A 15137-nucleotide genomic window follows, 5' to 3' on the forward strand; every position below is an offset into this window, starting at 1 on the left:
CAGAGACACTACTTTGTCAACAAAAGTCCATCTAGTCAAAGCTATGGTTTTTCCAGTAGTCGTGTATGGATGTGAGAATTGGACTGTAAAGAAAGCTGAGCACTGAAGAATTGATGCTTTTGAACTGTGGTGTTGGCAGAAGACTCTTGAGAGTCCCTTGGACTGCAAGAAGGTCAAACCAATCCATTCTAAAGGAAATCAGTCCTGAATATTCCTTGGAAGGACGGGTGCTGAAGCTGAAGCTCCAATACTTTGGCCACTTGATGTGAAGAACTGACTCATTGGAAAAGACCCTGATGCTGGGAAAGACTGAAGGCGGGAGGAGAAGGGGACAACAGAGGATGAGATGGTTGGATGGCATCACCGACTCAATGGACATGAGTTTGAGCAAGCTCCAGGAATTGGTGGATGGACAGGGAAGGCTGGCGTGCTATACAGCCCATGGTGTCGCAAAGAGTTGGACATGACTGAGTGACTGAACTGCACTGAATTGAGATATAGTGGAATCCTACAATGTTTGTCCTTTCATGTCTGCCTTATTCTCCTTTGCATAGTATCTTCAAGGTTCACTATGTTTTAGCATGTCAGAAACTTTCTCATTTTAAGGCTAAATAATATTCCGTTGTATGTATATATCACATTTTGTTTATTCATTCATCCATCAATGGACGCTTGGGCTGCTTTTAGTTCTTGGCTATTGTGAATAATGCTGCTAGGAACATGGGTGTATACAAATATCTGTTCAAGTCTTGCTTTCACTTCTTTTGAGTATATATCAAGATGTGGAATTGCTAGGTCATTTGATTAATTGCTTAAATTTTCAGGAATCATCATACTATTTTCAAAGCAGTTGCATCATTTTACATCCCCAAGAGCAACACACCAAGTGTTTTTAATTTTCCACATCCCTTACTAACACTTGCTTTTTTTTTTTTTTTTTTGGTTTCAATAATGGTCCTCCTAATGGGTATGAAGTGGTATCTCACTGTAGTTTTGATTTGGTTCCCATTAATGACTAGTGATGTTAAGCATCTTTTTATCTGCTTTCTGGGCATTTGTATATATTCTTTAGAGAAATGTCTAATCAAGTCTTTTGCTCATTTTTGAATTGGTCTGTTATGGTTGTTGTTCAAATGGCATGTTCTTAAACTAACAGTTCCATACCGGCCTTCTGATACCCTAATATTTACCTTTGCTAACTGTGGCAAAGGTAGCACTCCTCTAGCAGGCTTATTCAAATCTTGTTCTAGAAGTCATTCCTGGACTTCCCTGGTGGTCCAGTGGCTAAGACTCTGCGCTCCCAGTGTAGGGGTCCAGGTTTGATCCTGGGTCAGGGAATTAGATCCCACAAGCTACAACTAAAGGGTTTGCATGCCACAACTAAAAGATTCTACATTCCACAATTAAGATCTGGCACAGACAAAATGAAAAACAAAGCAATAGAAGTCATTCTTAGCAGCCCAGTCCACAGGCTAAAGTAGTTTTTCTCTTGTAACTGAACCCTGACTGAATATAACCATTTTAGCCCTTCAGTCTTTCAAGTTGTCATCTTTCAAAGCAAGTGAAGTACCCAAAATTAAAGGCTTCAAACTAACTCATAAGGTCCACAATCTGGTAAAATTCTAGGTAAAGCAAATAACTTTATGCTGTTTCCTTTAATTTCCTGGTAAAGTAATTAAGAAGGATATGGTTTTAACTGCTCTTCTTATTAAATTTATATACCTTCTTATTAAATTTATATACCATTATCTTTGGAATGAATGACATGTTTTATTACAACAGGCTATTCAATGATCTTTTCCTCAACCAAGAACACTGTGTCAGTAGAAAAGGACTTAAAAGTAATAAAATGTCCCATTAAAATGTAAATAAAGCAAATATTCAGATCAGGCCATTTCATCTATTAGTTGCTGCTGCTGCTAAGTCGCTTCAGTCGTGTCCGACTCTCTGCGACCCCATAGACGGCAGCCCACCAGGCTCCCCCGTCCCTGGGTTTCTCCAGGCAAGAACACTGGAGTGGGTTGCCATTTCCTTCTCCAATGCATGAAAGGGAAAAGTGAAAGTGAAGTCGCTCAGTTGTGTCCGACTCTTAGCGACCCCATGGACCGCAGCCTACCAGGCTCCTCCGTCCATGGGATTTTCCAGGCAAGAGTACTGGAGTGGGTTGCCATTTCCTTCTCCAATGCATGAAAGGGAAAAGTGAAAGTGAAGTCGCTCAGTTGTGTCCGACTCTTAGCGACCCCATGGACTGCAGCCTACCAGGCTCCTCCGTCCATGGGATTTTCCAGGCAAGAGTACTGGAGTGGGTTGCCAATGCCTTCTCCAATCTATTAGTTAGGTTCAACAATATCAAGAATAAGAAAATACACAAATACCACAGTAAAAATTAAAGAAAGGGGGAGAAAAAGGGAAATAAGAATGTATTTAGTAAACAAACAAACAAAAAATCTAATACCTAGGACAGCAAGAAAGTTTAGTGGGTTTTTGTTAGGTTATTTTTACAAAAGATAGTATGGATTACTAAGAACACTACTAAGGTCTGTGTGATTAGCGCATAATAGGTTCTCAATAAGCATTATTAAATGAATGTGCAAAAAAGTAGCAGTAATCAAAATAACTGAACTCAATTCCCAAAGCCTTTTTGAACAAGATCATTTAAAAAATAAAACAAAACCCTGCCTTTAGATTGGTTATTTCATTGTTAAAAGTATACACTCTTATATTTAAAATTTTCCTTTTATTTACGTCTATTTTAATTACAAAATTTTATTACAAATTCTTCAGGACTTCAGAATAGTTTTAAATCAAGAAATTTAGAATGTCTAATTCCCAAGAGACAACCCCTGATCACTAACTTGGTAAATTCACAAGGAACCAGGATCTGGTATTCAGTCTTGAAGCTTCAAAATCTGACCTTGTCAGTACCTCTAAAGTTCATCAAAACCCAGGGAGACTAAGCAAAATCACAACCAGAATGCCGACACTAGACAAGTGTCTAGAGCGAATGCTCAAACACCTTGTCTCAGACACAACCTTATAATTTGGATATATCTAGAAGGCTTATTTAGGAAGCAGAATGATACTTGTAGAGTAAGTAATCAGAACAAGGAAAAACAGATGCTATTAAGCAAAATTTAATCCAGACTCTTATGAGACCTAAAGTACCATCTGTGCCACCCAGAGAGTACCTATCTAGGAAAGGTTGTTTATATCTCCCAGTTTGTTTGTCTCTCTTCTATACAGTGCAGGATATAAAAAGCCAGTTCTCTCTGACTCCTCCTCTGCCTTATGCTCTAAGTAAACTATATATATGATGGCTTTCAATCCCGGCTATATATGAGAATAATCTAAATTTTAAAAACATGTCTGTACCAACGATCCCCATGCCCCACTACAGGACAACTGGGTTGGAATCTCTCAGGATAGAGGAGCTTTACACCTATATATTTTTAAAAGTTCTCCAAGTGATTCTGATACATACCAAGAGTTTCAAAGCACTGTGTTACATCGCTCAATCTAATTCTGTTTGTTCTTCTACTTCTGGCTTGGCTAACTCATCTTTGAGGTGACTGTGCACACATGTTATTTGACCTTATACACTGGCTGATTTTATGTTGAGTTGTTGTCTCTCTTATAGTCTACATGACACAACTGAATAAAATATAAACATATACACGAGCTTCCCTGGTAGCTGAGCCGATAAAGAATCCGCCTGCAATGTGGGAGACCTGGGTTCAATCCCTGGGTTGGGAAGAACCCCTGGAGGAAGGCATGGCGACCCACTCCAGTATTCTTGCCTAGAGAATCCCCATGGACAGAGGAGCCTGGGGGGCTATAATGCAGTCCACGGGGTTGCAAAGAGTCAGACATGACTGAGTGACTAAGTACAGCACAGCATGATGAGCACAATGAGGCATCCAATCAGTGGTACAGGGATATGGTGGGCAAGATATTCAGGTACAAGATGTTTGACATCTGTAGTGTTAATCCTTAAAAATAACATGCCCACCCTCTGCTCTGTCAAAAATCTGCATATAACCTCTAGCCAGCCCTCCAAATGGGCAGTTCCTTCATACCTCTGGTTCTGCATCCAGGGATTTGACCAACTGCAGATTGTGTAGTACTACAGTTATTTACTACTGAAAAAAATCCACAAATAAGTGCCCCTGTACAATTCAAACCCTTGTTGCTCAAGGGTCAACTATATACCCTAACTCACTCCCTTTAATTCTAAACTCTGTTCAATGCATTTTCAGGAAGTAATAACATACCTGTTAAATAGATCAGCTAACATTTAAGGCAGTTACAAAGTGCCAACATGTTTTAAATACTTTACTAATATGCTCAAATAATCCTCTCAACAACCATATAAATAAGATATTATCTTTCTCATTTTACAGATAACTGAAACAGAGAAACTTGTACTAGTAACTAGTACAAACAAGACTCCAACCTAGACAATGATTTCAAAGTCCATCTGCTTATTCATTACACCAAACCATCTCACATGAGCTAAGGGTGCATGTACTTCTGTAGAGCTTGATGCTTATAAATATTGAATATTTTCTAGTTATCAGCAGAAGAATTTATCAAAGGTCTTCAGTTATATCAAAGATTACATTAATGAGGCACTTCCCTGGCAGTCCAGTGGTTAATACTTTGCCTTCCAACTCAGGGAGTGCAGGTTCTATGCCTGGTCAGCGAGCTAAGATCCCACAGGCCTCATGGCCAAAAAACTAAAACAGAAACAGAAGCAATTTTGTAACAAATTCAATAAAGACTTTAAAAAGGGCCCACATCAAAAAAAAAAAAAAATCTTAAAAACACGATTACAGTAATGAGACTGCCTAACGATAAAGGCTTTCTGAATCACAAATTTTGCACTGTTCACTCTCAAACATTTACTGTCTGCTGTATAGAGATGTCAGATAGGACGGCACTGGGGACACAGTCTTAAGATGCCCTCTTGTTACATTTGTTCATCAACTGGATATTCACTGTGCATATACTATCTGAGGGCATACTAGGCAATGTGGCATTTACCTAGATAGACTATGATGAGATATCACTATATACCTACTAGAATAGCTAAAATAGATTGTGACAAAAGGAAATTCTGGCAGGAATGCAGAGAAACTGGATCTCTCACGCACTGCTGGTGACAAAGTAAAATTATATAGCCATGCTGGCAAATAGTTTGGCAATTTCTTAAAGAGCTGAACATAAATTTATCATATGACCTAGCAACTGTACTCTCGGGCACTTATCCCAGACAAATGAAAACTTATGTCCACACAAAAACCTATATACAAGTGTCCCTAGCTTCATTACTTGTAATTGCTGAGACATACAGAAACAAAATATACTACAATATATGAATAGTTAAACTGTGATGCATCCATACTATGGAAAACATGGCAATAAAACCTTGGATACACACACTAGAAGGGGTCTCAAGGGCATCATGCTGAGCAAAAAAAGTAAATCTTAAAACCTCATCTTCTGTATGATTTCATTTGTCCTCAAAATGACAAAATTATACTGGTATAAAACAGTACAGAGGTTAAATGTTACCTGTCAGAGGTTAGAGCGAGTTTGTTGAGGGGTGGGGCTAACCCAAGGAAGATCTTCACAGTGATCAAATATTTCCATATCTTGAGTAGATTAATGGTTACAGAAATCTGCTCAGGATAAAATGACATACATATACACACACTGAGTCAATGTCAATTTCCTAGTCTTAATATAGTGCCATAATTATGCAAGATGTGACCCCTGAAAGTACATGGGATCCCTCTGTATTGTTTACAGCTTCCTATGAATCTATAATTATTTCAAAATAAAAAATTTAAAAAAAAAATTTAAAGGAGAAAGTGTCCTAAAAAGGAGCACACAGCACTTGTAGCATATGTATATATTTAAAAATAAATAAAATACCAAGCTATCAATAGTTACTCCTCCAGTGAACTCTTTCTTTCTCTATATCAAATATTTCTAAAATTTCTAAATTTTATACAACAAGCATGTTGCAATACTTGATAATCAGGGGGATAAAGTTCTTTTAACAAAATAAAAACAATATCATTTCTCATTTGTTTGAAGCATATCACACAAACAGATATGACTTGAAAATTAAGAAAATAAATTCAACTCAATTATTAACGCAACCATACACACACTACTAAATAAAAGAAATAGCAAGAAGACCAAGATAATAAGAGAAGATCTGACTACAAACCCAGTTCCATTATCTATTAACAGTGTGACTTTGGAAGATGACTGAACCTTTGTATTTCAAAAGATCAAGAGATTTCAAAAAGAATAATCAGAAATATTAAAATCATGTTTTGTAAGTCAGGATGAAAGAATTCTTACAATGTTAGAATTGGAAGTGACCTACAAGATCTAGTACAATTTCTTAATTTACAGTGAAAGAAACCAGAGCTAGAGAGTTAACTATTTCAGACAGCTGTTCCACCACAGAATCTGATATAAAAACCACAAAGCATAGTAGTTAAGAGTAGGGGCTCTTGGGAGTTTCCTGGCTGTCTACTGGTTGGGACTCCAGGCTTTCACTACCGTGGCCCAGGACCAGCCCCTGGTCAGGTAAGTGGGATCCTTTTTTTTCCCTAAAAAAGAAAAAAAATGTACTGGCTCTGGAATCAAACTGCCTGGGTTCAAACTGTGGATTTACCATTCACAAGCTATAAGCTATGTGATCTTACAGAAGTTACTTAACATTTTTGGGAGTCACTATTTTTATATGTAAAATGAGAATACTAGTTCTTTACTCCACAGGCTTGTTGTAAAGAATACAAAGACTAACACAAGAAATGCATTTGTAGTAATGTGTGACAAAGAGAAATTCTCAGTAAATGTAAGCTGGTATTGCCCCCATCAACTCTGCTGTTTGCTGGTGTTGCCCTAGACCTGAAATTAAATCATTAGGATCAGTCATCTATCAACTAATAATCAAACCCACTCTTAACTCTTGAAATCTTTTTGTTAATACAAAATCTTGAAATCTTTTGTTAATACAAAAGAAATGAGTATTTGAAAACAACTGTTAAAATTTTATAAAGGTTTTACTCAAGGTGGAATTATCTTTAAGGCAAACAATAATGCAATTAAGTAACAAAAACTGAAAAACAAAGTAACAATACAATAGTGATTCCAGTTAACCAATGCAGAATTCTATATGTCAACATGAGTTTCTCATACACTTATTTAATATCAAATTTTACTAAACAAAAATATTTCAACAAGAACATACCACTCACCAACATATTTTAAAAGTATGTCATAGGTTGATGTAATTGATTATTGCTGACACCAAAAGAACTTCTCTACTATGACAATTTGGGAATTCACTGGGAAGATTTCCTAAAGTGACAGGCACCAATAAATGGAAAGACACAAACCATGCCCCTGGTCTTAATTCTACACACACACAAGAGACCTAAATGGCTTCTAATTTATCATTATCCAGTTTTTTAGACATAATGAAGACATTATCAACAAAATAAAACCTTTACTTGTTGTGTGTTTTATAGAACCAAAGTCTTTGTTCAGATGGTGATTGTAGTGATTTAAATATACTGAATTTTTCTTACAGAATGAAATAATGCCATCTGAAGTTACATGGGCAGACCTAGAGATTGTTATACCAAAGTAAGTCAGAAAGATAAATGTCCATGACACTACTTATATATGTAACATAAAATATGAAACAAATGAACTTAACCTACAAAACAGAAACAGAGTCATAGACATAGAGAACAGACTTGACGTTGCCAAGGTAGAGGCGGGAGCAGTAGATTAGGAGTTTGGAAATAGCAGACAATTACATATAGAATGGATAAACAAAAAGGTCCTACTGTACAGCATAGGCAACGATATTCAATATCCTGTAATAAACCATAATGGAATATATAAATATATAAATAAATAAGTAGGCTGGATTTTTCTTGTAGTTTCACTAGATTGTGTGTGTGTATGCTTGTGCGTGTGTGTACAAAATATTCTAAAATACTGGAGTACAGCTGTCTGAAATAACTGTCCACTTTAAATACCATACACTGTCTTCAAAAACCACACATTTAAATATCTCTAAAGGAATTTAGAACAATTGATGAAATTTGGTTCACAAATATATGTGCTGTTTTAGGAAGTTATTCATAATTTGGTATCTAGTAAATTGTTTTAAAGATTACCATTTCCAAGTGATGTATAAAATCTAAAAAATAATACCCATATCCCAAGACAAAAAATGGGGAAGAGATTTTTTTTTAATTTTATGAAGTTAATATTAACCTATTCTCCTTAAAGCAATTATACATTACAGTTGCACTCACACTAAAATAAGCTTAAATCCAACTTTATCTAATAAAGTTTATTTAATATGCATAATAGAGACAAATTATACCAGTATGCAGATCCATAAACCAGAGCATAAAAGTAATTTTTATGAAAGCAAACCAAAATGTAAGAGGACGAGATTTACTCTGGTCATTTAGCTCTCTCTCAGTTTATAGTATTTGAGACTATGCAGCTTTTTAAAAATCCCATTAAAAACTTTTAATCCTAAATTAAAAGCTTTCCACTGAGCAAATAAAAACTATTATTTTCTCTTTACAGTTATCAAAAGATTGTTTCTTAGTAAGCACCATTTCCAAGTATCTGTGAATCTGTTATAATTACAAAACAGTTTCAAAGACCCAGAACCACTTACTACCATTTTTGAAACACTAGCAGTAATTTTTAAAAATTTATTTATTCTTAATTGGAGGATAATTGCTTTACAATGTTGTGTTAGTTTCTGCCATGCATCAACATGAATCAGCCACAGGTGTACATATGTCCTCTCCCTCTTGAACCTCTTTCCCCATCTCACCCCCTACGTCGTCACACAGCACTGAATTTGAGCTCTCAGCGTCATACAGCAAATTCCCACTGGCTATCTATTTTACATATGGTAATACTTATGTCTCAGTGCTACTCTCCCAATTTCTCTCCTTTCCGCACTGTGTCCACAAGTCTGTTCACTATGTTTATGCTTCCACCGCTGCCCTGCATATAGGTTCATCAGTGCCATCTTTCCAGATTCCATATATACACGTTGATATATGGTAATTGTTTTTCTCTTTCCGACTTACTTCACTCTGTACTAACAGTGATTTTTTTTTTTTTTACTTTTCTGCTATATCCCACTCCTGGGCAGTAGAATCTGGGGTAGCACATTTGAAATACATTAAATTGCCTCTTCAGTTAACATTAAAACTCTCTTGGCTGCACTTCAGCCCCAGACCATGCATTGTTATCTACTGTTATTAAAAAAGTTGTCATGTTTTTGTCAGAACACAAAAGTTTTCTGACTCCAATTTGCATTTAAATTAAGACTTCCACTATTAGTTCAGTTCAGTTCAGTTCAGCCGCTCAGTTGTGTCCGACTCTTTGCGACCCCATGAATCACAGCACGCCAGGCCTCCCTGTCCATCACCAACTCCCGGAGTTTACCCAGACTCATGTCCAGCGAGTCGGTGATGCCATCCAGCCATCTCATCCTCTGTGGTCCCCTTCTCCTCCTGCCCCCAATCCTTCCCAGCATCACGGTCTTTTGCACCTAATTCTATATCACAGTTAGAACTGTCTCAGTTCAATGAGTAAGGATCTTACAGACAACATTGTGTAGGTTATATCCTCAGTTATAGTAAAAGTTTTTACACAATGGTTAAAATTCACTGGTAAGTTTGATGAAGAATACTTAACCTGGCTGCTTGCCAGAGCACATCAGTAAAGAAGTATATAAAATTCCAATTCTTATTCTAGTCACTAAAATAATATTTGGGCAGGCTAGTAGTGGTTTGACAGACTGGCAAAGATCTTTATTTTTAAATATGCTACACCTCTAAATCAAATCAGCATAATGGAAAATGAAAAACTGGCTCAAGACTTCACACTCCATCACAATATTGTGCAAATACAATGGATTTGGCTCCAAAATTTAATGTATGATTCTGGGAATCTTTGACTTTCATACCAATTTACATTGATGAAACTGACATCAATTTAATTTAGTCTCAAAGTTCCACACTAAAACCAGCTTGCAGGCATCTCCAAAAACTCAGTAACACCGTTTAACTTACAGGAAGAACCTAAATTCATGGTTCTCACTCCCTACTAGAATTTTTACCTATCAAGAATTTTAAGAGAACAGAAAGAGGGTCAAGATAATAGACATATCACCACCTCTCTTGTCTCAGCCACAATTCAAAAGCTATACAAAACCCACAATAAATATTCAAGACAAATATAAAAATAGGTTTCTGCCTCCACAACATTCTTCTAAGGTACAGATCATAAGGCACTATTTAATGGTGAAACTCTATGCTGAAACTACTATGACCAAGTTTTCCTAGTTTCTACTATCTTAAACAAAAGCCAAGATACACTTATATTATGTTACATTCTGCAGTGAGGTGATTTTATTACAAATAGGGTGCAGAATTTAGTGAAGTAACAAAACCTTAAGTTAGGGAGATTAAGATCCACTGATGATGGTGCTATGTGCATGGGAGGAGAGGGTACAGGTACGTCACAAATCTATATCCACATATGCAGATGGTAAATTACCAGACAATGAAAAAGGCAGCATATAAACACTGAAATGTTCTCAAAGGGTGCCTAAGTTAACCTCCTGATTTCTCAAAGCCAAGAGAAGCACAAACACATAAATAAGAATCACTGTCATGAATAACGGCCATGCTAAGTACATCCTACTATTAACACCATAGTATTGTATCAGGCCTAAAGGTAAGAATTTTGAAAGAATAACTAGTTAATACGGTCGCTGTTACATGACAAAATAATAATATTCATTAGAACATTTGTAACTCAACAGTTTCCCCAAAACAATGTTCAAATTTCAATTCTAAGAAAAGTCATGAAAATGTCTCTAAATCATCTATGGAAAAGTTTTGAAAAAGCACTGAGGATCTAGTGATTAACAAAAAATAAAAATGCTTACGAGGAATTGTGCAGTGTGAAGAGTCTTTGCAGAATGGCCAAGATGCTACTGAAATCAAAAATGATTATCTAAATATATCTGCATGTTCTGCCATTGCAGTCATAATGGTTTATTTGGGAGTAATACATATTGTTTTGCCTAAGAGAAACTGCTCTACCATAAAAATTTTATTTACAACTAAGTGGCTGTGAAAACTGTCAAGGCTAAACAAAGACAAAATAACTATTAGGCACGCTAATATATTAACTGTACAACTTCATCTAAAAGTCCCTTTCTTTAATTCTGCACTAACATTAAGATGTAATCTTAATAGAGTTCTTATACTTCAATTCAGTGCAACAAATTTTTACATGTCGAGACTTTTATTTAGAGCTAAGTATGAAGACAAGATCTCTAGAGAATCTCAGTTTAGTGAGGGTAAACAAACATAAATAAACAACAGTATATACACTTTCTCAACTATATTAATTTAAAGAAAAAGGAGCTAATTTTTTAACAACAGCTAAAAGCAAGGCTAAGAATTCATCTCTCCTTTGAAGAAATAATTATCAGTCCACTGAACATTTGAAGATATGACATATAGTGTATACACATAAACAAATTTAGTAACTAGCTGCAATAAGTAAATTATCATCTCATTAAGATTAAACTGTTAAGATACCCATTTAGACTAGAAATATTTGATTAAAACTTTGTTTTGAAATGCCAACAACTTTGTAAACCTATAACTGTATAAGAAGTTGTAAAACAACATGAGACGTGGCTAGTCAAACACTTCACCAAACCATGCTATTTAACAATTACAAAAGAAAACCTATTTCAACTAAATATAGATATGGTAATCATTTTTTTCTGGCACAATCATGGTTTTGGTATTATATCTTCCATACAGTAAAAGGCATCTGCGTACCCACCTATCCCAGTTCTGTTAACTGCCAGCTACAAGCATCCTCTATTCTTATTCTAGATAATTCTTCTAAAAATATTATTTATACAATATCTGCAAAGTATTGGTCCTGCAAATCTGTCAAGGGTACCCTTCCAGTTTTCAAGAGATAACTCCAATCAATTCTGGAGTCATGGTAGAGAGGAAGGTCTGGTAGACTCCTGGACTGTGGTGATTTCACAGTTTTACCTACTTTTTTAGGTAGATAAAACCAGACACTTTTAACCCAGACACTTGCAGTGACCATATTTTTACCCCATGACCAGTATGTGTCAACTCAAGCTATCAAGAGTGAAATCAGTCAGTACTGAGTACCTGCAAAATCTAAGTGTCCAAACTCGTTTTTACTTTTTTTTTTAATAAAGGTAAAGTATCAAATCTTTTTTTTTTTTTTAAAAGATTGCCTAAACTTGTTAGGTATTTAAGACAAAACTTAAATTTAAATAAAATACAAACAAAAAAAGAGAAACACGCTATTACTGTTAGAAGCAATTCAAAGGATTTGTCTTTATATTCAGAATCACTCCTTTCACTGTCTTTTCCAAACATCATTTCCTTTTCACTACTTCTCCTAGCCCTTTGGCCAAACCAGTGTTAAAGAACACCCTTCTCACCCCAGATTCTTCTAAGGACTCACTGTCCACAAACGAGAAAGCTCCATAATCCAAGTATATTACCCTAGAGATCTTCCATGCTATGAAAGACACCTGTGAAAATGCCAAAGCCCTAAATTAGAGACCCCAAGGGCTCCTTTTCTGTCTTGACCCCATTTCTCTCTTTCTGGCCTTCCAGGCCAGACGACTTGCCACCCGAGAGCCCCTTCCTCTTCAAACCTAAATCCTTCCCCTAATTAGTACAAACCCCTTAGGTCAGCAATCTCGTCAGTCCCATCCCAGTTCCTTCTCTCTCGCCAAGGGGGAACATCGACCCTGGATTGGCTCCTCTGATCCCTCTTCCCATTGCCGAATCGCAGAGCATCTCCCCCTCCGGACCTACATTCCAGTGGGACCCTTCGGTCTCTTCCCCTCACTTTCACCCGGCTTTCCAAAACCTCCATGCCCCTGCCTCTTCAAGGCCACATCTCCCTCAGCCTCCACACCCTCTCGCTCGCCCCTCGGCCTCTACTTACCCCTTAGTCTGGGGCCATCGTCACCCGCCTCAGGGCCTCGGCTCAACAACCTCCATTTCCCTCAGATTCCGTTCTAAAGGGGACTCTCCACGCTCCCTCAACCGTCTCCCAGGACCCCTCCGAATTTTGTCCATGGCACCCCCACCCGCCTCCACCCCCGACTCCCCCACTCACCCTTGCTGCACGCGCCCGCCCCGAACTCCCCTCGCCTCCACCTCAGCTGCTGCTCACCTCCTCGTTCCGAATCGGGCTCCCCGGACCCGCCTCCGAGTCAGCGTCCGAGCCGCTGTCGGAGTCCGGTGCCCTCCGGGCCTCCCCGGAGAGAGACGCCTCAAGCGGTGGGGGCGGAGCCCGGGTAGGCGAGCCAGAGTGGAGGTTGGGGCGGTGGCGGCTGCGCGCAGGCATTGCTGCCGCCCGGCTCCGGCCGCGGTCGCATCCGCGCCGGCAGCTGCTCGAATCCGAACCGGAACTGCTTCGCTAGGCGGGGGCCCCATCGACGGGAGGCGGAGCCCTAGAGCGGGGGTGGGGCCAAAACCGGAAGGGACTCGGGGTTCAAAATGGGCCTGAGGGTAGGACGGCGACCTGAAAAGGCTGCAAGGAAACCCGAGAGAGCATGCATTTGGTCCAAAGCTAAAGAGATGAGAGATGAGGCGCTAGTACAGGCGGGGCGGGGCCTATGGGATTAGTAAATTGGGGGCAAAAAGGGCTTTTCCCTAATTCCTTTGCAGGGAGCCAGATCCTCTCCAAGAGCCAACCTCCAGTCATCATTATTACCGTTTACTGCCCCTTTACTCTCTGACTGTCCCTATGCCAAATGCCATATAAATATATCACTTAATCCTTGTACCACCTCTGCAGGGTATCACAACAGAGAAGGGCCCAGAAACTTTGCCTCAGGTTAGGCAGTTAATATGTGCCGAAGCCAGTATTCCTACTGAAGTCTAACTTCAGAACCTGTGCTCTTCTCGCTTTACTGTACTACCCCACCCTGAGGGAAGCCCCCACCTCAGGCCTAGCAGTGGCATAAACCAAGTCCAAAACCGCCTTCGACCTGGGCTCAGCCCCCTCTTCACCCTGCTTCCTCGGGCGGTGCAAGGCAGGCTTCAGTGGCTCTGATGGGAGTGGGGATAGATTCTGGGGTGGACATGAATGCAACCTGCTTCCATGGAATGCCCTGGTATGGCCTTTACCCTCAAACCAGACTCAAAGCCAGGTGCAACTGGGAGCATCCCCACTACAGCTCTTGCCCCCCACAAAGCCTTCATGAAGGCATCTGAGAGTGGGCAAGACATCTCACTTCAGCCTACAAGGAACTCTGGCAGAAGGACAAATACAGACCTCTCTGTTTTTGCTGTGAGGACAAAAGCCCTTATAGGCAGAGGAATCTCCCTCCCACCCAAAAATATTTTTGATGACAGCCCTTTCTTTGGCTCTTCAGAAGGTCGAGGGAAACATTCATCTCTCCCTCTCTGGCACACATGGCCCATTTTAGCCTTCTCTTTTGAGAAATCCGCCATCTTCATAACAACGAAGTATTGTTCAAACTTTCCCCCACAAACCCTGTGGGCACCCTTTAGATGAGGTCCTCCAGGCCTCCTCTCCACATTTCTCAGACCCTGTAACTCAGGAAACTTCCCCTGAGTCCCATAATCCAGAAGCTCATCCAACAGTCATACAATTTCCATTTAGTATGTGACCCACCTAAACCTGAAGAACTTTTCCCATCATGCATCCTTGGAGCCAACCACCTCCTCTGCACCCTGGATCTCTACCTTAACTCAGTCCTCAGAACCAAATAGCGTTATACAGGACTCTAAATCTATTAACATCCACTATGTGTTAGAGTATCTTTTGTTTCAGTTAATGCTTAACAATTCTCCTTACTTGAGAGATGAAGAAACTGAGGCTGAGAAGTAAAGTGACTTGCAGAGATATATCTGATTCCCTGTTGTCAGGCAGTTTCGGGTTAGGGGGTGACTTGGGGAGGAAAACGTCCTGTTTTCTCTAGAGGCCCCTGTAATTTGCTGAGTCACTTG

At 38.9% G+C, this 15137-nt stretch overlaps 1 protein-coding gene across 11 annotated transcripts in view; it reads right to left on the bottom strand.

Moving 5' to 3' along the window:
• The window catches only part of SAMD8 (sterile alpha motif domain containing 8), a 119412-nt gene that overhangs the window by 37828 nt on the left and 66447 nt on the right, over positions 1 to 15137 (bottom strand). For 2 of the 11 annotated variants that reach the window (XM_081564186.1, XM_081564179.1), the window contains exon 1: positions 13333 to 13566. The exons of 4 other annotated variants lie outside the window; for them this stretch is intronic. In XM_081564186.1, the coding sequence (XP_081420312.1) occupies positions 13333 to 13506 (174 nt within the window). In that variant the 5' untranslated portion in view covers positions 13507 to 13566. Of the gene's footprint in view, positions 1 to 12586; positions 12675 to 13101; positions 13177 to 13275; positions 13567 to 15137 lie in introns of those variants that run through there. 5 more of the 11 variants (XM_081564228.1, XM_081564198.1, XM_081564223.1 and 2 more) reach the window with 3 other exon arrangements.

The sequence above is a fragment of the Giraffa tippelskirchi genome, chromosome 2 (assembly GCF_054371585.1).
Source record: "Giraffa tippelskirchi isolate mGirTip1 chromosome 2, T2T-mGirTip1v1.2.pri, whole genome shotgun sequence".
In the NCBI taxonomy this organism is placed as follows: domain Eukaryota; kingdom Metazoa; phylum Chordata; class Mammalia; order Artiodactyla; family Giraffidae; genus Giraffa; species Giraffa tippelskirchi.